At 37.4% G+C, this 24754-nt stretch overlaps 1 protein-coding gene across 3 annotated transcripts in view; it reads left to right on the top strand.

Moving 5' to 3' along the window:
* Positions 1 to 24754, top strand: part of RAB3GAP1 (RAB3 GTPase activating protein catalytic subunit 1) — a 115177-nt gene that overhangs the window by 24624 nt on the left and 65799 nt on the right. For all 3 annotated transcript variants that reach the window (XM_039229944.1, XM_039229943.1, XM_039229945.1), the window contains exons 4-5: positions 805 to 937; positions 4826 to 4904. In XM_039229944.1, coding sequence (XP_039085875.1) covers positions 805 to 937; positions 4826 to 4904 — 212 coding nt within the window. The remainder of the gene's footprint in view (positions 1 to 804; positions 938 to 4825; positions 4905 to 24754) is intronic.

Genomic DNA, 24754 nt, shown 5'->3' with positions numbered 1-24754 from the left:
TAACTCAGTTCAGAATTATGAATATTTTGCCAGCAACAAATATAGAACATTTGAACATTATACATAAGGTATGTTTGTGAAAACTCAATAATGAACAAAATCATTCCTTACATATTTTATATATAGTTTGCGACTGCCTGTGTTTGGCAAGTTGCTGGGTTGACATTTTCTGCCTCATAGTGGTGCTATGCTGTAATGACTGTATACCTACCTCTCCAGTGGAAAGAATATCTATGGGAGCTTTGGGGCCCATGGAAAAAATCCTGTTGTATGATTATGTTGTATAAGTGAGGGAACTCCTTGGGACTTTTAATTAAAATGTTTTCCAGTCAAGGAGTTGTGATTGAAATGAAAATATTTGAATGCCAAAGCTTGATAAAGATGCTTGCAAAACTATGTTAAGCAAATAAATGCATATGTTATATATTATATGTTGTATCACTTAAATTTAGCCTACAAACTGCTTTTTTATTAAGCTATTTCTGATGTCCAGTAATGTGGCACACTATATAATGATATTGGATTTGAGATTTTTAGAAGAAAAGTATATTTTATTGCCTTGTATTTTTTCTAAATTTTAAAATTTATAAAATTTAATCATTTTAAGCTAGAAGTAATTCACATTCTTCTAATGGTAGGATTTTTTTTGTATGTTAGAGGCATGGGATTTATTGTATATTTATGATCTTACATGTTTATATCACAAAAATTATTTGAAAATTTTAATTTTGTTTGTCACTTGGTGGTTGATATTCCAAGGGATTTTCTTTTTAAAAATGGGTGTTTTTTTATTGTTAAATACAGGGTGTATTTACTTCTGGCACATGGGAAGAGAAATCAGATGAAATTTCCTTTGCTGATTTCAAGTTCTCAGTCACCCATCATTATCTTGTACAAGACTCCACTGATAAAGAAGGAAAGGATGAAGTATTGGAAGGTAAATTGTTACTAATTATTTTTATTTTGTTTTGTTTTATTAATGTTTGTTTATTTTAACAGAGAGAGACCATGAGCTTGCAGGGGAGGGGCAGAGAGAGAGGGAGAGAGAGAATCCCAAGCAAGTTCTATGCTGTTAGTGCAGAGCCCAATTGGGGCTACATCCCATGAACCATGAGATTGTGACCTGACCTGAAAACAGGAGTCAGGCATTTAACCAACTGAGCCAACCAGGTACCCTGTGTTACTAATTGTTTTTAAACGAATGACTGTAAGAGTGATTGTAATTTTGAATTATGAATTTAGTTCTCTTGATTAAGTGCTGTCCTCTAGGGACACCTGGGTGCCTCATTCGGTTCAGCATATGACTGGATTTTGGCTCAGGTCATGATCTCACAGTTCATGGATTCAAGCCCTGCATGCATCACTGGAAGTGCAGAGCCTACTGTGTTTCTTTCTTCCTCTCTCTCTGCCCCTCCCCTTCTCTCTCATTCCAAATAAATATATAAACTTAAATTTTTTTTTTTTTAGAAAGTAGTGCCCTCTGGAGATGTTTTACATATGCAGAGTTGTTTTACCACATCTGAAACAGAGTATGATATTTTTTGTTTTATTTTCAGAGTATGATCTTTTTAGAGGAACAATTATAGCATCATTCACTTCAAAATGAATTAGATTAGCAAATATTTATTGAGTACCTAACATGTTGTAGGTACTTTGCTAAGCTCACTTGAACCCACAGTTATAAGAAATTTACATTTCAGTAAGGGAGATGTGGTCTATATATATATATATTTTTTATGCTATTTTAAATTTATTTCTGAGAGAGAGAGAGACACTGTGAGCAAGGGAGGGTCAGAAGAGAGGGAGACACATAATCCAAAGCAAGCTCCAGGCTCTGAGCTAGCTGTCAGCACAGAGTCTGACACGGAGCTTGAACCCATGAACCATGAGATCATGACCTGAGCTGAAGTCGGACGCTCAACCGACTGAGCCACCCAGGCACCCCAGATGTGGTCTATAAATAAGTAACCATAGTAGGAAGTAGAAAATGATAAGTTCAGTCCCAGAGCACAGATAAAGTACTTTAAATTTCTACTGAAGTTTAGAGGAGATGTGATCAGGTCTAATTGAGAGAGATAAGAGAAAGTGTAATAGAGAATTAAACAACTAAACTATGACTTGAAGGATTTAAAAATAAAAGTTACTCATTTATCAGGATACTGTTTTGGATATACCCCAAAATTTGTCAGATGAAGTGGATTAAAATTCTGGTTTTTCTTCTTACTAGTTACTTAACCTTTCCAAATCTGAATTATCTCACTTGAAAAGTGAAGTTATACCACCCAGCGGATTAATTGGAAGGTTTAATGAAATAGTGTATATGAGACCTATCTCAGGACTTGGTCCATGCTAGGTACTCAGTAAATAGTGCTTATGATGGTTGGCAATAGTTCACATTGCTCAAATTTCTGTAAATGGTGCTTTTAGTTCATAGGTCAAATCATCCAAAATCTCTATCCTGAGATAGAGTAGTGTATAATAGTGAGTCAGCAATGTGTTAAAGAAGTATTAATTTTGCAATTTTCAGTCAAATACCCTTCTTCACTCACTCAAAAAATAAGTATGCAGAAGGTGTTAAAGTTTCTCAGAGCATTTGAAGGCATCATGCTAAATGAAATAAGTCAGAGAAAGACTGATATTATATGATCTCTCTTATATGTAGAATCTAAAAAACAAAAACAAAACTTACCAAGCTCATAGTTAAAGAGAACAGATTGGTGGTTCCCAGAGATGGAAGTTGGGGGGTGGGCAACATGGATGAAGAGGGTCAAAAGGTTGACCCTCATAAGTAAGTCCTGGGAATGTAATTAATGTATAGCATGGCAGCTATAGTTAATAGTATTGTATTGTGCTTTTGAAAGTTGCTCAGAGAGTAAATTTGTATGACAAGAAAATGTTTTTTGTTAACTGTTGACAGATGTTGACTAGACTTATGGTGATCATTTTGCAGTGTATTCAGTTATCAAGTTGTTATGTCATATACATGAAACTAAGATAAAATGTTATATGTCAGTTATACTTCAATTGAAAAAATAAATTAAGGAAAAAAAGTTTTTCTGGTCAATACACATATTATTTGTAAGTGCAGACCTGAAATATTTGTGCCTTTTCTTGTATAGGAATAAAATTATATACCTTTTGTTTATTGGCATTCTTAGAAACAAAAGAAGTAGATAGCATCTGCATTCATAACTAGGACAGATCACATTGACCACATATACACATAAGTAAGACAATTTATAAAGCAAAATAAAATAATTAAATCAGAATAGAGTGTGTGTGTACTTGAGGAGTAAGGGTAAGAGGGATATATATGCAACTGGTCTGATAATAGCCCAGTGAGTTCCAGGTCTAACATTTTGCTCATTAATGAAGGAAACTGTTAAAGGTAGAGAAATCTTGAGGAACATCAAGGAGAAGCTGTTATAATAAGGAGGCTTAGAATCAGTTTTTTTTTTTTTTCTTAAGGTTTTTTTTTGTTTTGGGAGAGAGGGACAGAGAGCATGAAATGGGGAGGGGTAGAGAGAAAGGGAGAGAGAAAATCCCAAGCAGGCTCCATGCTGTCAGTGCAGAACCCAACATGGGGATTGGTCTCACAAACTGTGAGGTCATGACCTGAGCTGAAATCAAGTCAGACGCTCCACCAACTGGGACACCAGGAGCCCCAGAATCAGTATTTCTGAGATGAACTGTGGTCTGAGAGAGGATGAACAGATTTTAGTTAGTTTAAGTCATTATTGTGATATGTATGTATGTATCATGCATTTTGAATTTGATTGTGATTGAAGCTGTACCCAGTGGTAGAAGTTATAAGTGAACCATCAACTCATTTAATTTGGAGATACACATTTAAAACTATATTATTAGAGGCCATAAGATTTGAGCACTGATACTTAATTTCATTGGAGTTGTTTGTTGGCTTTAAAGCATCAGGTCATTAGTGTTCTTCTATATCCTTTTTTAAGAATTAACAAAATATAAATTTGCTAAGGAATTATGTCTGTACAACAAAAGAAGTGTTATCATAAACAAATATTTTTTATGCTTTGAGTTTATTATGCATTCATAAATAAATAAGGATCATTTATGACAGTATCTTAATATAAATTGCAATACAAGTGCTTAAAGATACATGGGTTATAAGTGGGAAGCTGGTTAGTGGTTTTATAAGAGCACTTAAGATGGCCCAGGGCCCACAAAGACTGGCCATAGGAAGTGATAAGGAGTTGACAGGACTCTTAAGTAGTTTTGAAGAAAAGTGTAGACAAGGGCAGACTGAGAAGAAGAGATAAAACATGGCTTTCTAGTAAGGCTGAGGAACTGTATGAGTCATGACATAGAAGAGAGGAAAATATAAACATAGGAACGATACTTAGAGGCTGGTGTTTTAGGAAAAAAGACATCGAGAGAGACATCTTTATTATTTTTTATTTTTTTTTAACGTTTATTCATTTTGAGAGGAGAGACAGAGCATAAGTAAGGGAAGGGCAGAGAGAGAAAGAGAGAGGGAGACACAGAAACTGAAGCAGGCTCCAGGCTCTGAGCTATCAGTAGAGTCTGATGCAGGGCTTGAACTCATGAACCATGAGATCATGACCTGATCTGAAGTCGGATGCTTAACCAACTGAGCCACGCAGGCCCCCATGAAAGAGACATCTTTTTCACCCCAAATCTTAGAGCTAGCCCTAGATATAAATCTTTAAGCAATTTCATAACAACATGGACTAGCAAGATGTGTTATGCAATATGATTTTTTTAAATCATGTTACAAAATTTTGCCTTAGAATGAACATACTAATTTTTTCATTATTAAATGTTTTTGTAGATGTTATTCCACAGTCTATGCAGGATCTGTTGTGTATGAATAATGATTTTCCTCCGAGAGCACATTGCCTGGTAAGATGGTAGGTATACATTTTACTCAGGTAACTTTTAGTATGTGTGTTGGGGAGACCCAAGACCTCCTGAAGGTTCAGTGATATGTCAGGAGGATGAACAGAACTCAGCCTGTGGTTACACTTACTATGATTTATTACACTAACAAAATCAATAGAATGAAAAGGTGCCTGAGGCAAAGTTTGGAGGAAGTCAAGTGTTTGAGTCCTTTCCTGATGGAGTCACACAGGACATACTTAATAATTCCCTTAGGAACAAGTTGTGACAACACGTATGAAATATCTACCAAGGAAGCTTGTTAGCAGCTCAGCTCTCAGCGTTTGTATTTGGGGGCTGGCACCTGCTGACTGGTACATAAGAAAATTTCAGATTCCCAGAAGAAAAGCAGGTGTTCAGCATAAACCACATTGTTTGTACATTTTAACCACAGTAACTCTTATTGGAGGGTTTTTTGAGAACCTTCTCCAAATCCAGATTCCTAGGTGCCTGCCAAAGGTCAGCCTTGCAAGCAGACCTTCTAAGGATAGTAGTCACAGGCCTACTGTTAACTCTTCTGCATGGTTTGTTTTATCATCTAGGGTAGAGCCTAACTATAATTCTGATGACTAGCATAAAACATTTGCATATTGTAGAAAACTTAATGTGTAGTGTTGGAAATTGAATTGAAATAAAATGTTGATCTCAGTTACACAATAACATCATAACTCATTATATCTAAATTGTAAATGTGATAGATTAATATAAGAGATACATCACACTTAAAAGGTCTGTATCTCATTTTGGTAGGGGTGGTGTTGAAGCATACCACTACCAAAATGTCTCAAGTATGAGTGTATGTTCAAGAAAGGACACCTAGTTAAAATACATTCATATTACTGGTTTTATGTTGGTCTGTTGGTGTGAGTTGGCCTCTTGATTTTTTATAAAAGAGTTTCTAAGAGAGAGGAAAATGATAGTATCTTTCCTTCTTTTTTTCCTCATTTCAGTGTAATTACTATAGCAAGAAGACTATGTAGCCTGCTTAAAAAAAAGAAATCTAGTTGCAGATGCAAATAAACTGGATATTGTTTCATAAATATGCCTGTCATTTTAGTGTGATCTTTTAAAAACTGAATTTAAACAAGTATAAGTGGAATTTAATAAATTACCATTTAATTTAATCCATCCAGATTCTCTTCTGATCTTTTAAAGTATAAATATATATATTTAAAATGACAAAATACATTGATAGGCAGCATATTATACAGCATGACTTTGCATGTACTCACTCAGTGTTAATTGAACACCTACTGTTTGGGCAGACACTGAATTAGACATACTTAAGTTTCATTTCTAGCTCGAATACTTCTTTTCAATTTGGGGCAGTTTTTCTGAGTTGGTTTCTATGTTGGTAAATACAGAGTAATAAATAATATACACCCTTAAGAGTAATTGTGAGGAGTAAGTAAGATAGTGGTACATAATGTTTATCACAATCTGAATGCTTTTGTATAATCTTTGCTTAGCCTTTTTTTTTTTTGCTTCTAGATAGACATGTATTTTGAGGGAACAGTATATAACCCATACAGTCCAACAACTGGTCCCCCCAATTTATGTCCATTCCATAGACAAGATATATTCATTCTGTTCAACTGTTAATTTCTTAAAACTGTGTTTGACACATAGTCCATAGTTTAAAAATATTTGTTGAATGAGTGAGTGAAACCTTTCTGTGTATTAATGAAGTACATATTAGTGTTGTATTTCTTTCTATATGTTAATGAAAATCTCTTGTTAGTAGTTTTTTTAACCTTTACATTTACTTTAAACAATTTTTATTTTTAAAATTAGTATACAGTAAAATTGACTTTTTTTTGATGAATAGTTCATTGAATTTCAACACATATGTATAAGGTTTTGTTTGTTTTAAATATTTATTTATTTATTTTGAGAGAGATAGAGACAGCACAAGCACAAGCAGGGGAAGGGCAGAGAGAGAGAGAGACAGACAGAGACAGGGCACTGTCAACACAGAGCCCGATGTGGGATTTGATCTCATGAACTGAGATCATGACCTGAGTCCAAACTGAGTCAGACACTTAATCAACCCAGTCACATACATGTTGCTATGTATAGGTGTCTTAAAACTACTGCCACAATAGTTCTCTACAGAACTGCCACAACAGTTTTGTAACTTCTGGAAAAAAACTCTTCTTGTCCATTATAATTTCTGGGCAATAATTGATATATTTTTAGTTTTGATAGTTTTATCCTCTCAAGAATGTCATAGAGATGGAATCATATGGTAACTATTTGAGACTAGTTTCATTTATTCCGCATAAAGTTTTGAGATCCTTTGAAGTAATTCTTTATCAGGTTTGTTACTTTTTATTGCTGAGCAGTATTCTCTTGTCAAGATATATGCTAGTTTGTTTACTCATTCAGTGCTTGAAGGACATTAGTATTGTTTTTAGGCTTGGACATTTACATTATAATTAAAAATTTTTAACGTTTACTTATTACTGAGAGGGGGAGACAGAGCATGAGCATGTGAGGGGCAGAGAGTGGGGGAGACACAGAATCTGAAGCAGGCTTCAGGCTCTGAGCTGTCAGCACAGAGCCCGACGGTGGGACTCAAATTCACAAACTGCAAGATCATGACCTGAGCCTAAGTTGGAAACTTAACCAACTGAGCCACCCAGGCACCTCTATGTTTATTACTTTTAAAGTTCATTTTTGAGAGAGAGAGAGAGCGAGAGCTTGCACACATGTGAGCAGGAGAGGGGCAGAGAGAAAGGGAGAGAGAATCCCAAGCAGGCTTCGTGCTGTTGGCACAGAGCCTAGCACAAGGCTTGATCTCATGAACTGTGAGATCACAACCTGTGAGATGAAATCAAGAGTGAGATGTGTAATTGACTGAGTCACCCAGACACCCCTAGGTTTCAGCATTTATTATTTTTTTTTCTTTTAATAGTTTGTCAAGTTGGTTTCCATATAACACCCAGTGCTCATCCCCACAAGTGCCCTCCTCCGTGCCCATCACTCCCCTTCCCCTCCCCCCCACACCCATCAGTCCTCAGGTTTTGGCATTTATGAATAGAGCTGTTATAAATATTTGTGAACAGATTTCTGTGTAAAAGTACATTTTTAGTTTACTGGGATAAATGCCTCAGGTGAGATTGCTAGTCATATGGTAGGTGTATATTTTTAACTTTATGAGAAATGACCAAAATATACTATTGGGACTGCATCAAAATAAAAAACTTCTGCACTGTGAAGGAAACAGCCAACAAAACTAAAAAGAAACACTCAGAATGGGAGAAGATATTTGCAAATGACATGTCTGATAAATGGTTAGTATCAAAAATATATAAAGAGCCGATACAACTCAACACCCAAAAAATAAATAACCTAATTAAAAAATGTGCAGACATGAACAGTCATTTCTCCACAAAGACATCCAGGTGACCAACAGACACATGAAAAGATGCTCATCATCAAAGAGATGCAAATCAAAACTACATTAATATACCATCTCATGCCTGTCAGAATGTCTAAAGTCAAAAACACAAGAGACAGTAAGTTTTGGAGAGGATATGGAGAAATATGGAATCCTTTTGCAGTTTTGCTGGGAATGCAAACTGGTGCAGCCACTGTGGAGAACAGTATGGAGATTCCTCAAAACGTTAAAAACAGAAGTTTGCTACAATCCATTAATCACACTATTGGGTATTTACCCCCCCAAAAACAGAAACACTAATTCAAAGGGATACATGTACCTCTGTGTTTATAGCAGCATTGTTTACAATAGCTAAGATATGAAAGCAGCCCAAGTGTCCACTGATAGATGAATGGATAAAGAATATATGGTGTGTATGGTATACACAAACACACACTGGTATTCAACCATAAAAAAGAATGAAATCTTGGCATTTGCAACAACATAGAGAGGGTATAATGCCATGTGAAATAAGTCAGAAAGACAAATACCATATGATTTCACTCATGGAATTTAAGAAACAAAACAAAAGAACAAAGGAAAAAAAAAGACAAACCTAGAAACAGACTCTTGATTATAGAGAGGGGGAGTGGGTGGGAGGATGGGTGAAATAGGTGATGGGGATTCAGGAGTGCTTTTGTCATGAGCACTGGGTGACGTATGAAATTGTTATATCATTGTACTGTACATCTGAAACTAGTATAACATTGTTAACTATACTGTAGTTAAAATAAAAACTTAATTTAAAAAAAGGAAAAAAAAAGAAATGGCCTGATTTACAGAGTGATTTACTGATTTACAGAGTGACTGAAAAATTCTGCATTCCTGCCAGCACTATATGCGAGTTCTAGTTGCTGTACATCTTCATCAACACTCAGTGTCAGTGTTTTCTATTTTAGCCTTTCTAATAGATTTATTGTCCTATCAGTTTATCAATATTTTGCTTTATGGGCCATGTTTTGGTGCTGTGTTTAAGAACTCTTTGCCCCAGGGCACAGAGGTTTCTGGTAATAAAAACAATAACAAAAAAAAAACCAAACACTTGAAAACAATTTTGATTTATTTTCGATTTACAGAAAGCTGCAAAGATAGTACAGACTGGTCTGATATACCTTCACCCAGTTTCCCTTAATGTTAACAGCTTATATTATCATGTTACGTGTGTCACTTTTTTTGCAAATGATTGTTCAGTTGTTCCGATATTATCTGTTGAAAAGAACTTCCTTTCTCTATTGACTGACTGTTGCACCTTTGTCAAAAATCATTTGGCCAGTTTTGTGTGGGTGTATGTCTAATTATTATAAGTCTTTAAATTAGTGTGATTCTCCAACTTTATTCCTCCTTTTCAAAGTTGTTTTGGCTTTTCTAGCTCCTTTGCTTTCCATTTATATTTTAGAATTGGTTTATCTATATCTACAAAAAGTTCCACTGGAATTTTGATTGTAATTGCCTTAAATCTCTAGACAGTTTAGGGAGAGCTGATATCTCTGCTGTGTTGACTCTTTCATTTGATGAACACAGTCTCTCCAGTTATTTAGGTCTTTGATTTCTTTCATCAGTGTCTTATTGTTTTCAGCATATAGATCCCGTATGCTTTGTTAGATTTTTTTCCCCCAAGTTTTTATTTAAATTCCACTGAATTAACATGTTGTAATAATAGTTTCAAGAGTAGAGTTTAATGATTCATCAATAACATACAACACTCATCACAGGTGTTCTCCTGACTACCCACCACCCATCTAGCTCACCTCCCCTCTAGAGTTCTCTATGATTTAGAGCCTGTTTTATGGTTTGCCTCTTTTTTCCCCCTATATGTTTATCTGTTTCATTTCTTAAATTCTACAAATAAGTAAAATCATATGGTATTTGTCTTTCTCTGACTTAATTCGCTTAGCATTATACACTCTAGCTCTATCCACATCTTTGCAGGTGGCAAGATTTCATTCTTATTGATGGCTGAGTAATATTTCCTTTGTGTATGTGTGTGTGTGTATGTGTGTGTATCTATACCAATATATATCTGTATATATCTATATCTCCCACATTTTCTTTATCCATTCATCAGTTGGTGGAAATTTGGGTTCTTTCCATAATTTGGCTTTTGTTGATAATGCTGATATAAATATTGGGGTGCATGTGCCTCTTCAGATCAGTATTTTCGTATCCTTTGGGTAAACACCTAGTAGTGCAGTTGCTGGATTATAGGGTAGGTCCTATTTTTAACTTTTTGAGGAACTTCCATATTGTTTTTCAGAGTGGCTGTACTAGTTTGCATTTCTACCAGCAGTGTAAGAGGGTCCGTCTTTTTCTACATCCTCACCAACATCTTTTGTTTCCTTTGTTGTTCATTTTAGTCATTTGGACACGTATAGCTGATACCTCATTTTGATTAGTATTTCCCTGATGATGAGTGATGTTGAGAACATTTTCATGTGTCTCTTAGCCATCTGTATGTCTTCTTTGGAAAAATGTCTACTCATGTCTTCTGACATTTCTTTTTTTTTTCTTTTAATTTTATTTAAATCCAGGTTAGTTAACATATAGTGTAATAATGATTTCAGGAATAGAATTTAGTGATTCATCATTTACATATAACACCAGTGCACATCCCAGCATCCAGTGCTCATTAAAGTGGAAGTGCCATCGTATAGGAGGATTAGGAGGAACTTAACTGAGGAACAAGGGGGAGAAGAAGGGAGGAAATGGTGGGGGGAAAAGGAGAGAGGCAAACCATGAGAGACTCTTGAATGCTGACAAAAACTGAGGACTGATGGATGTGAGGGGGGAGGGAGGGACGGGCATGGAGGAGGACACTTGTGGGGATGAGCACTGGGTGTTATGTGGAAACTAATTTGACAATAAACTATTTAAAAAAAAGTGGAAGTGCCATTGGGGGCACCTGGATGGCTCAGTCGGCTAAGCATCTGACTTTGGCTCAGGTCATGATCTCATGGCTTGTGGGTTCGAGCCCTGCATCAGGCTCTGTGCTGACAGCTAGCTCAGAGCCTGGAGTCTGCTTTGGATTCTGTGTTTCTCTCTCTCTCTGACCCTCCCCTGCTCACGCTGCCTCACACACTCTCTCTCTCTCTCCTCTCAGAAGTAAATAAAACATTTAAAAAAATTTTTTTTAAAAAGGTGAAAGTGCCATCCTTAATGCCCATCACCCATTTAGCCTATCACCCCACCCAGCACCCCACCAGCAACCCTCAGTTTGTTCTCTGTATTTAAGGGTCTCTTATGGTTTGTGTCCCTCTCTGTTTTTATCTTATTTTTGCTTCCCCTATGTTTATCTATTTTGTCTCTTAAATTCCACATGTGAGTGAAATCAGGTGATATTGTCTTTCTCTGACTGACTTATTTTGCTTACCATAATACACTCTAGCTATTGCAAATGGCAAGATTTTATTGTCTAAAAAATTTTTTTTTAACATTTATTCATTTTTGAGAGAGAGACAGAGACAGAGACAGAATCTGAAGCAGGCTCCAGTCTGTGATCAGTCAGCACAGAATCTGATGTGGGGGTTTGAACCCATGAACCGTGAGATCGTGACCTGAGCTGAAGTCGGATGCTTAACCAATGAAGCCACCCAGGTGCCCCTAATCCTTTTGACCACTGAGTAATATTCCTGTGTGTGTGTGTGTGTGCATACATACATATCCACATTATCTTTATACTTTCATCAGCTGATGGACATTTAGGCTCTTTCCATAATTTGGCTGTTGTCGATGGTGCTGCTGTAAACATTGGAGTGCATGTGCCCCTTTGAATCAGCATTCCTGTATTTTAGTCATTCTTACAGGTGTGAGGTGGTCTCTCATTGTGGTTTTGATTTGTATTTCCCTGATGATGAGGGATGCTGAGCTTTTTTTCATGTGTCTGTTACCTATCTAGATGTCCTCTTTGGAAAAGTGTCTGTTCATGTCTTTTGCCCATTTCTTCACTGGGTTATTTGTTTCTTGGGTGTTGAGTTTGTTAAGTTCTTTATAGATTTTGGATACTAACCCTTTATTGGATATGTCATTGGCAAATACCTTCTCCTGTTCCACAGGTTGCCTTTGTTGATTGTTTCCTTTATACTGTGAAGAAGCTTTTTATCATGATGAAGTCTCAGTAGTTTATTTTTGCTTTTGTTTCCCTTTCTCAGGAGACGTATCTATTAAGAAGTTGATATGGCTGATGTCAGAGAGGTTGCTGCTTGTGTTCTTCTCTAGGATTTTGATGTCCTTCTGTCTCATATTTAGATCTTTCATCCCTTTTGAAATAATTTTTGTGTATAGTTTAAGGAAGTTGTCCAGTTTCATTCTTTTGCATGTTGTTGTCTACTTTTCCCAACACCATTTGTTGAAGAGATTTTTTTCCATTGGATATTCTTTTCCTGCTTTGTTGAAGATTAGTTGATATCCAGTTTTGGGCCCATTTCTGGATTTTCTATTCCATTCTTTTGATCTATGTGTCTGTTTTTGTACCAGTACTCTTGATCACTACAGCTTTGTCATATAACTTGAAGTTTGGAATTGTGGTGCTTCCACCTTTGCCTTTCTTTCTCAAGATTGCTTTGGCCACTTAGGGTCTTTTGTGGCTCTGGATAATTTTAGGATTGTTTGTTCTAGCTCTGTGAAAATGTTGGTATTTTGGTAGGCATTGCATTAAATGTGTAGATTGCTTTGGGTAGCATAGATATTTTAAGAGTATTTGTTGTTCCAGTCTATTAGCATGGAATGTTTTACCATTTTTTTGGTCATTTTAGTTTCTTCCATAAGTTTTGTATGGCTTTCAGATTACACATCTTTACCTCTTTGATAAGGTTTATTCCTAGGTATCTTCTGGTTTTTGGTGAAATTGTAAATGGGAACAGTTCTATGATTTCTCTTAATGCTGCTTCATTATTGGTGTATAGAAATGCAAGAGATTTCTGTATGTTGATTTTGTATCCTGCGACTACTAAATTCGTATATCAGTTGTAGTAATTTCTGGGGGCAGTCTTTCGAGTTTTCTAAACAGAGTATCAAGTCATCTGCAAATAATGAAAGTTTGACTTTTTCCTTGCCAGTTTGGATGCCTTTGATTTCTTTGTGTTGTCTGACTATTGAGACTAGGACTTCTAGTACTTTATTAACTAACAGTGGTGAGAATGTACATTTCTGTCTTGTACTTGACCGTAGAGGAAAAAAATTCTCCATTTTTCCCTATTGAGGATTATATTAGCTGTGGATTTTTTGTATAAGGCTTTTATGATGTTGACGTATGTTCCCTTCATCCTTAACATTGTTGAGGGTTTTTATCAAGAAAAGGATGCTGTACTTTGACAAATTCTTTTTCTGTATCTGTTGAGAGGATCATATGGTTCTTACCCTTTTTTTTCATTAATGTGGTTTATCACATTGATTGATTTGTAAATATTGAATTACCTTTGCAACCCAGGAAGAATCCCGCTTGATCGTGGTGAATGATTTTTTAATGTGCTGACTATGCTAATATTTTTTTTAGAATTTTTGCATCCATGTTCATCAGGGATATTGGCCTGTAATTCTCCTTTTTAGTGGGGTCTTTGTCTGGTTTTGGAATAAAGGTAATGTTGGCCTCATAGAATGAGATGGAAAGTTTTCCTTCCATTTCTTTTGTTGGAACAGTTTGAGAATAGGTATTAACTGTTTTTTAAATGTTTGGTAGAATTCCCTTCAGAAGCCATCTGGCCCTGGCCTTTTTTTGTTGGGAGATTTTTGATTACTGATTCAGTTTATCTGCTAGTTATCAGTCTGTTCAAGTTTTCTATTTTTTCCCTGTTTCAGTTTTGGGAGGTTATATGTTTCTAGGAATTTAACCATTTCTTCAAAATTGCCCTGAGTGTTGGCATATAGTTTTTCATAGTATTTCCTTATAATTGTATTTCTTTGGTGTTGGTTGTGATCTCTCCTTTCTCATTTGTGATTGTATTTATTGGGATCCTTTCTCTTTTCTTTTCGATAAGTCTCACTAGAGGTTCATCAATTGTATTCATTCTTTAAAGAATCAGCTCCTGGTTTCTTTGATCTGTTGCACTGTTTGTTTTGTTTTGTTTCTACATCATTTATTTCTCCTCTCATCTTTATTATTTTCTTTCTTCTGCTGGCTTTAGGCTTCATTTATTTTTCTAGCTCCTTTAGGAGTAAGGTTAGGTTGCATATTTGAGATCTTGCTGGTTTCTTTAGATAGGTCTGTATTGCTGTATACTTCCCTCTTAGTACTGGTTTTGCTGTATCCCAAAGGTTTTGGACCATTGTGTTTTCATTATCATATGTTTCCATGTATTTTTTTTTTTTTAATTCTTTGATTTCCTGGTTAACCCATTCATTTTTCAGTAGGACATTCTTTAACCTCAGTGTATTTGTGGTCTTCACACATCTTCTTGTGGTTGATTTCAAGTTTCATTGTGTTGTAGTTAGAAAACATTCATTGCATGGTCTCAACTTTTTGTACTTGTTGAGGCCTGATTTGTGACCTGGTGTGTGATCTGTTCTGGAGAATGCCCCTTGTGCACTTGAAAAGAATGTGTAATCTGTTACCTTAAGGTGAAATTTTCTGAATATGTCTGTTAAGTCCATCTGGCCCAGTGTGTCATTGAAAGCCATTGTTTCCTTGTTGATCTTCTGCTTAGATGATCTGTCCATTGATGTAAGTGAGGTGTTAAAGTTCCCTACTCTTATTTTATTATTATCAATGAGTTCCTTTATGTTTGTTATTTATTGTTTAATATATTTAGGTGCTAGAGGTTGGGGGTATAAACGTTTACAATTGTTAGATCTTGTTGGGTAGACCCCTTTATTATAATATTGTGCCTTTCTTCATCCCTTGTTATAGTCTTTGGTTTAAAATCTAGTTTGTCTGGGATGCTTGCATGAATCAATTGATTAAGCATCTGACTTCAGCTCAGGTCATGATCTCACAGTTTGTGGGTTCAAGCTCCATGTTGGGCTCTCTGCTGATAGTTCAGAGCCTGGAGTCTGCTTCACATTTTGTGTCTCCCTTTCTGCCCCTCCCCTGTTCACACTTCTTCTCTCTCTGTCTCTCAAAAATAAATATTAAAAAAAATTTTTTTAAATTTTAAATAAATAAAATCTACTTTGGTGTAAGTATGGCTATGCCAGCTTTCTTTTAATGTCCATTAACATGGTAAATGGTTCTCCAGTCCCTCACTTTCAATCTGCAGGTGTCTTCAGTTCTATAATGAGTCTCTTGTAAGCAGCATAAAGATGGGTTTTGTTTTTTAATCCATTCTGACACCTTGTTTCTTTTGATTGGAGCATTAGCCCATTTGTATTAAGAGTGATTATTGATAGATAGGAATTTTGTGCCATTTTATTGTTTTTCCTTTGTTTCTGGAGATTTTATGTGTTCATTTCTAATATTTATTGCTTTTGGTCTGTCTTTCCTACCCAAAGAGTTCCCTTTATTTAAAAAAAATTTTTTAAATGTTCATTTTTGAGAGAGGGGGTGGGGTAGGGAGGGAGAGAGGGAGAGACACAGCTCACATGTATGAGCAGGGGAGGGGCAGAGAGAGGGAGGTACAGAATCTGAAGCAGGCTCCAGGCTCTGAGCTGTCAGCACAGAGCCTGATGTGAGGCTTGAACTCAAGAATGGTGAGATCATGACCTGAGCCAAAGTCGGAAACTTAACTGCCTGAGCCACCCAGGCAGTTTAATATTTCTTGCAGGGTTAATTCAGTGGTCATGAACTCCTTTAGTTTTTGTTTATCTGGGAAACTCTCTATCTCTCTTTCTATTCTGAATGTGTGCCTTGCTGGATAGAGTTTTCTTAGCTGCATATTTTTCCCATTCACCACATTGAATATATCATGTCATTCCCTTCTGGCTTGCCAAGTTTCTGTGGAGAGATCTGTTGCTAACCTTATTTTTCTTTACATATAAGTTAGAGACTTCTTTTGTCTTGCTGACTTTAGGATTCTTTCTTTATCTCTGCTTTTGCAAATTTATGCTACGTCTTGGTGTTGGGCTGCTTTTGTTGATTTTGATGGGAGTTTTCAGTGCCTCCGGGATTTGTATGTCTGTTTCCTTCCCCAGATTAGGGAAGTTTTCAGCTGTAATTTCCTCAAATAAACCTTCTGCCCCCTTTTCCCTCTCTTCCTGTGGGACTTTTATGATTTGAATGTTATTCTGATTTATGGAGTCACTGAGTTCCCTAGGTCTACATTTATTATCTAGCATTTTTCTTTTATTCTTTGCAGCTTCATTATTTTCCATAATTTTATCTTTTATATCACTTATGCATTCCTCTGCTTCTTCCATCCTTGTGGTCATTACATCTTGTTGGTTTTGAATCTTGGTTATTGCATTTTTCATTTCAGCCTGACTAGTTTTTAGGCTTTTATCTCTGAGATAAGGGACTCTCTGATGTCTTCTATGTTTTTGTCAAGCCCAGCTAGTGTCCTTATGTTATTTTAAATCCTGGATCAGGCATATTACTTATATCTGTTTTGATTAGATTCGTGGCCATGACCTTTTCTTGTTGTGTCTTTTGGGATGAATTCCTCCATCTTCTGTGTGTTAGGTCTCTTTCTTCTTCTCTGTGTTAGGAAAGCCTGTTATGTTTCCTGATCCAGAGAATAATGGCTTTATGAAGAGGTTATAGAAGTACCAGGGCATGGTACTTCAGGGAAGTGTCTCTAGTGTATGCTGTGTGTACTCTGCTGCAGTGTTTTGGCTCCTCTTCCCCTCAGGTCAGTCCTCTGCAGAGTTTCTCCTTGTATACAGTGGGGAGTACTTGGAATTGGCAGAGTGTGGTAAGCTTTAACTAGGTATGTTCTGTTCTGCTTGTTAAAAGAGACCTGATGCTTTTTCCACTAGAGCTGCAGTTCTGCAGAATTCTGTAGTCCCTTGACATGGTGCATACAAGGTGTTTGTGCTGGTCTTCTGGGGGGCAAGGGTCACTGCTCTGTTTCTCAGGCATACTTGCCCATGAAAAGTAGCACCTGTAGAGTACAGTGGAGTGGGGCTTGGTGTGAACAGTTTAGGTGCTGCCACTGTTGGCACTGTGCTGCTTACTGAGGTTAGTTTATGCTGAAGTGCAGGAGTGAGAAATGGTTCCAGCCCTCTCCCTTATCCCTGAGAGCGAAATTCGTGCCCACTGCTGTTCAGGTAGTCCTCCCACATGGCGAACAATCTCCCTTTGTGTGTCCCAAGCTTCCCTCAAGTCGCATCCTTTGATATGTCTGTGTCTGGGCTGACTTCCTGCTTGACAGGGCGGTGTACATGTGTTTTATCCCAGCCATGCCTGCTGAGTTTTAAAACTCCAAATTTTAGGGACCTGCAATGGAAAAGACGTGTGCTGGTTCTCTGGGGAGGGTTTTGCTGTGTTGGGACTGATGCAGGCTTGTCCCAGAAGGACAGTTCAACAAAATTGCAAGGGTGTGGAGTTTGGAGTAAAGTGCAGCAAAGAGCCGGTGTCCAGGTTAGCCACCCTCAGCCACTGTCTGTGCCTATGCTGAGGGGTAGGGGAGCATAATGGCACCTGCGGACTCTTCTGTCCCTGGACAGGCAATGCTACCTCTCCCACATGCACTCCACGAAGGGGGAACCATCTCTCCTAGTGCTTCCCTGGAGAACCTCAGATTGCACCATCTGCTCCCAAGGTCTCTGTCCTCCTCCTCCATAGGAGCAGAAGGGCAGGGGAATGTCATGCTACATGCTGGCTCTTTTGTCCCCAGAGAGGCAATGCTACCTATCCCAGATGTGCTCCAGGAAAAGGGAGCCATCTCTCCCAGTATTTCCCAGGGGATCCTCACATTGCTCCATCTGCTTCTGGGGTCCCTGCCTGCCTTCTCCACAGGAGCACCACAGCACCCTTAGGGCTCAATACCAGCCATGGCATAGACCTCTAAAACTCCAGTCTATGAACTCCACTGGTTATAAAAACTCATGATGGTCAGCCCCTCTCATTTTCCCAGTCAATGGCTTTGAGGAAATGTTTTCCTTGTGTGCGCCCCCCTCTGTCCTGCCTCTCCCTGCGACCAGGGCTCCCTCCCTTCCATAGTGTTTACTGTTTCTACCCCAAGTCACATCTCTGCACCTCCTGACTTTGATGATGTTGCCTCTTGTCTCTCTCTCTCTGGTTTACATTTTGTTTTATCCATCTTCCAATTGATTTTCTGGTTGTTCAGAATGATTTTATATATATCTGTGTTGAAGGGAAGAGGCAAGCATAGGGTCCTCCTATTACTCTGCCATCTTAGCTCCCTCTCCCTGTTTTATCAGATTTATACCTAATTATTGCTTTTTTTCTTACATGCTATTGTTATGGTATTATTAAAAATTTTTTGGGGCGTCTGGGTGGCTTAGTCGGTTAAGCGTCCTACTTTCTCTTAGGTCATGATCTCTCGGTTCGTGGGTTCGAGCCCCGTGTCGGGCTCTGTGCTGACTGCCAGCTCAGAGCCTGGAGCCTGTTTCAGTCTGTGACTCCCTCTCTCTCTGACCCTCCCCTGCTCACGCACTCTCTCTCTCTCTCTCTCTCTCCTAGAAAGAAAAAGGAAAAAAAAATTTAAAAAAAAAAAATTTTTTTTTCCAGTTCTTTGCTGCTAGTATATAGGAATATGCTTTTTGTGCATTCATTTTGTATTCCATGACTTTACTAAATCCATTTATAAGTTCTAGGAGGAGTTCTGTAGTGTCTTTTGGGATTTCTGGGTAAATAGTCACATCTGTGAAACAGGGATAGTTCTATTTCTTCCTTTCCAATCCCTGTTTTTCTTGCCTATTTATTTATTTATTTATTTATTTATTTAATTTTGTGCAAAAGGTGATTTTATTAGACATAGGGACAGGACCTGTTGGCAGAAAGAGCTGCCTATGTCTTGCCTTTTTAAACTGGATAAGATTTCCATTAAAATATTGAATAGGAGTGGTGAGAGTCGACATTTTTGCCATGTTCCTGATCTCAGAGGGAAAATATTTAGTCCTTTACCATTAAGAGTACTGTTAGCCGTAGATTTTTCATGGATGCTCTTTATCAGGTTGAGAAAATTCTGTTCTATTCCTAGTTTGCTGAGTTTTTATCATGAATGGAGGTTGAATTTTGTCAAATGCTTTTTATGCTTAAATTGACATGATCATCTGTTTCTTTAGATTTTTAATATGATGATTACCTTGATTGATTTTTGGATATCTAACTATATGTTCCCAAGATAAATCACACTTTTTTGTGGTATAATTTGTGTTTGTGCTTACATGTGTTGCCAGATTTGTTATGCTGTTATTTTGTCGAGGACTTTAATGTCTGTATTAATGAGGAATATTGGTTTGTAGTTATCACATACAGTAGTTCTCCCACCATCCACATCCTGCAATTTTGCTTTCCATGACCTCAGCTCCCCCAGGTCACCTGCAGTCAGAAGCAAATGGTCTTCTGATATATCAGAAGGTCAGTAGTAGCCTAGTGCTGTGTCTTAGTGCCTGTATCATTCATCTCAGTTGATCTCATTATGTAGGCATTTTATCATTTCCCATCCCAAGAAGAGCGAGTATGATACAATACGATATTTAGAGAGAGAGAGAACATTCACAAAACTTTATTACAGTATATTATAATTGTTCTCTTCTATTATTATTGTTCCTAATCTCTTACCTTGCCTCATTTATAAATTTGTCATATGTATATATAGGAAAAAAACATTGTACAGTTTGGTACTATCCGTGGTCTCAGGCATCCAGTAGAAGTCTTGGCATATATCGCCCGTTGATAAGGAGGAACTACTATATTTTATCTTGATATCAGGGAAATGCTGATATCAAGCATTATAACATGAGTTGGGAACTATTTTGTTCTGTTTTCTGCAAGAGATTGTGTAAAATTGATGTTATATTTGAATGTTTGGTAGAATTTGCCATGAAAACGAATGGGGAGTTTTCATCTCATTGAAGTGGTGGTCCCTTCTAGGTTGTGGGCTTTAAGCAGAAGTCTCGGTGCCAGTTCCTTGCCTCGTATATACACCCATATCCCTGAGGGACCATTCAGAACATTACCATTTCTGTGCTGATTTGGGTTGATAGGAAGCTGTGTACATACAGGGCTTGAATAAATCTTTAGGTTATGGAAGGAAGCTGGTTTGTGGAGAGATTGATGGCATCATTGAAGAGATAGACTGCTTTCTACTCCTAGTGGTTTACAAGCAAGGACATGGTGGATGGTAATACCTGACTGATGCGCTTCTAGAATTATGGTTTCCAGGCCTTACTTTATTCATATTTATTATGAGGCTGGGGTGTTCTTAGACATAGCCTCGCCTGGATACATGCCAGAGACTACCTCCCCTGGACTGGGTATACCTACTCAGTTTGAGTTATATGATTCACATTATCACTACTAGGCTAAAATACATGGTATTCGCAGATGTACACAGACTTTTCTTCTACAATTCCCAGTTTCTTGAATCTGTCAGACCATGGTCAGTTTTGATGACATCTTTGTGAGTCATACCAACAGGCTTTTAGCAGCTAAAAGGCTTATCCTATAAAATCCCAATCCCTAGTTCCTAGCTATTAGGGCCTATAATCCAGAGTTTGTAATCCCCTGGGCTTCCTCAGAGTCACCTTATATGCTTACTTCCGCCTTTCAGTTCCCTCTTTATTTCTGTCATCCTTTTTATCTCCTTTTTTCCCCTTTGAAGTTCATCTATGCATTAAAAAATTTTTTTTAATGTTTATTTTTGAGGGAGAGAGTGTGTGAGTGGGGAAAGGAGAGAGGGAGACACAGAATCTGAAACAGACTTCAGGCTCTGAGCTGTCAGTACAGAGCCCAACTCAGGGCTCATGGGGCTCGTGGAGCTTGAATTTGGGAATGGCAAGATCATGACCTGAGCTGAACTCAGATGCTTAACCAACTGAGCCACCCAGTCACCCGTGAAGTTCAGCTGTGAATTTTTAAACATTGTTGCATTTTATAAGTATTTAAGTGTGTTTTGGGGGAAGAGGAAGGTCTCTGTCTTGCCAGTGTGCCATGTTGCTTCCATTTAAAAAAATTTGATCTTTCTTAAAGATTAGAAGGCCAGCAATCAAACTTTTGAGAATTATTTGAAAATTAGCCATGTTAAAGGGATTTTTTAAAAATCCTTTTAAACATTTTCTGTGAGCCAGATGCTGAGATACCAAGATACCAAGGATACAATATGATCCTTAGTTTATTAAACTTTGGGATTAGTAGGAGGCCAGGTAAGGGAACAGTGGCAGCATTATTGATTAATGTTCTCATGGAAGGCAGCACAGGGCTTGCTTCAGACTCACAGGAGGTGGTTCTTTTTAATCCAGATCAAGTTGGGAAATTGTTTTCAGAAGAGGCATTACCTCACTTGAATCCTGATGGACAGTGAGAATAAGCCAGGTAAAGTTGGTTAAAAAGACATTCAAGTCAGAACAAGAGCAATAGTAGAGATGATAATGCTTAAATTAAAATTTAAAACCTGCAAGTATAGCAGCAGAGGGTTGATAATGCTAAAAGATGAGAAGATATCTGTGTATTTTGGGCCTAATGTGAATTGGGCATCTTAAAATTTTATAATGTTCTTATACTTGTTTTCTTAATAGAATTTTAAAATTATAGTTAAAAATTAAAATTCTACACTTTTCAGGGCTGTTACTTAGTTATCATGTTTCTTACCATCTGAAGAATGACATACACTGAAGTATTCACCTATAAACATTTCCTTTTTAAAAAATTAAGCTGAAGTTAATACTGAAACACTGACATTGAAAATGTGAAGACTGTTCAGAAAATACTCATTTATACATTGTATAGATATACAGTTAGCATAGGTGACCCTGTCAGAATGAGATTAAACTAATGTGTTATTAACTTATATTTTCAAATCAAACTTTAGAAAGTAGAATTTTGGCATTTATGGCAATTGCTTACTTTTGATAGTTTACCTGTCTACATCTGTTTTGAAATCTTGCAGTTTCAATTTTTATATCAAGCACTTGTCAGATTAGCTCTAAGCCTGTTTAACTTTTTTAAGGGTATTTTATAAAACTGGTCTTTAAAAGTTATGTGGGCATGATCAATTTTTGTTGTCTAATGATCTTAATGATGTGGTCTGTTGGACACTTCTATCTCCTTATATACGTATTATTTTCTATATACTATATCTCCTTATATACTATAGTATATATATTCTATATATATATACTATATCTCCTTATACACTTATTCTTTATTTTCTAATGGCTGATTTCTTTTTTTTTAAATATTTTAAAATGTTTGTTTATTTTTGAGAGACAGAGAGAGACAGAACATGGGCATGGGAGGGGCAAAGAGAGGAGGAGACACAGAATCTGAGGCAGGCTCCAGGCTCTGAGCTGTCAACACAGAGCCTGACATGGGGCTTGAACCCACGAACCGTGAGATCGTGACCTGAGCCAAAGTTGGACACTTAACTGACTGAGCCATCCAGGTGCCCCTCTAATGACTGATTTCTAAAATCATCAGTAGAGGTTTATTTCCTTTATTGTTACTCCTTATAAAATAAGGAGCCCTGAAAATGATATAGATGTTAAGCTAGGAGACATTTATGCCCAAATGTAAATTTATGAGGTCTTTACTGAGTAGAGGTTTTAATAAGAAGGAATGGTAGGCAGGATACTGAACCTCCTATGTCCTAAAGATGTCTACTTTTTAAAGCCTATGAATATAGGTTACATGGCAAGAAGGGATCAAGGGAGTAGACAAAATTAGGATTGCTAATTAACTGACTTCAAGATTGGGAGATTTGTCTTGGATTATCAGGGTGGTCCCAGTGAAATCACAGGCGTTCTTAAAGGTGGGAAAAAGGCAGAAGAGAGTCAGTGTCTGAGTAGTGTAATATGAGAGCTTGGCCTGCTATTGCTTGATTTGAGGAAGGCAGCCAGGAGCTAAGGAATGAGGGGAGCCTCTAGAAACTGGGAGGGGTAAGGAATGAATTCTCCCTTAGAGCTTCCAAAAGGAACACAGTCTTGCTGACAAGTCGATTTTGGTGTGTGGTGAGACTTTTGTCAGACTTCTGACCTATAGAACTGTAAGATAATAAATATGTTTTAAGCCACTGATTTTGTGTAATTTGTTATAGCAACAGCATGAGAACAATGCAACAATACAAAAAGTAAGAGCATAAATGCTATTTGCCTGGGAGGCTCTACCAAGCTTGAAAAATACACAGGAAGTACAGCTGGGTTTAATTCATGATAAATTTAGTGTTTGTGGTTTTGCCTTTGTCTCGTCTAGTCTTTGGACAACCTTCAGCTTCAACCACACTTTAAGGGAATAGCAGCAACAACTTAAAGAAATAGCCTACAATCTTCTAAGTTGTGTAGTTGAATAATTATGGCTTTTTTTTTTAATGTTTTATTTATTTTTAGGAGAGAGAGAGAGAGAGAGACAGCGTGAGCAGGGGAGGGTCAGAGAGAGAGGGAGTCACAGACTGAGACAGGCTCCAGGCTCTGAACTGGCAGTCAGCACAGAGCCCGACGCGGGGCTTGAACCCACAAACCGTGAGATCATGACCCAAGTGAAAGTCGGACACTTAACCTACTAAGCCACCCAGGCGCCCCGATGGCTTTTAAAATATATTTATTTTTGTGATTTTTATACCTTTTTTTTTTTTTTTTGCTGGCTATAGCAAGGTATGTGTAAAAGGACCTGATAGTTTTGGGAGAATGGTATTTTAGAATAGCTCTAAGGACCCATAAAATATTCTTATTCTTTCAAAAGCTAAAATGTTCTGAAGATTTCTGGTAACAGCAACATGACATAAGTTGACAGTTCCTCCTCTGCAAAAGAAAAGAAGGAAGGAAGGAGACAGAGAGAGAGAAAGGAAGGAAGGAAAGGAAGGAAGGAAGGAAGAAAAATTGGAAACCATTTTAGGGTACTGGCAATTGCACAAAGGCAGACAACAAATTGAGAAGCATATATTTTTCAAAAACTACTAGAGGTTCAGTTAAGAAAGGTGTATCTTCTGGCCCTTTTGCCTGTGACTATTGCTATTACTGCCCTCTTCTCCCCAGTCTTTCTTGGTGAAAACTGGCTTTCCAGTTTGGTCATGAAAACCACAAGTTCTGTTAGTGGATGGGCAGACTTGATTCTAGGTGGAGGGCAAAAACCTGTGGCTCTGCCATCTAAGAATAGCAGACTTGAGTGAGAATGGACGAGAAAACCTGCACGTGAACTAGGCCAAGATTGCAGTCCTTGTTCAAGGCAAGTGATGGATTAGTCAGAAATTTAATAGGGAGCTACTGTATGTATGGGAGCCGTTGAAGAGTTGGATACATTCTGCACACAGAATTCAGGGTAGAGAACGTATTTAATGGAATGACAGGATGGTATTTGAGGTTAACTCTTCAAAAAAGTATCAGTAGATATTGATA

This window comes from Hyaena hyaena, unplaced genomic scaffold (assembly GCF_003009895.1).
Source record: "Hyaena hyaena isolate Hyena2069 unplaced genomic scaffold, ASM300989v1 scaffold_41, whole genome shotgun sequence".
Lineage (NCBI taxonomy): Eukaryota > Metazoa > Chordata > Mammalia > Carnivora > Hyaenidae > Hyaena > Hyaena hyaena.
This window is presented reverse-complemented; position numbering and strand designations above follow the sequence as displayed.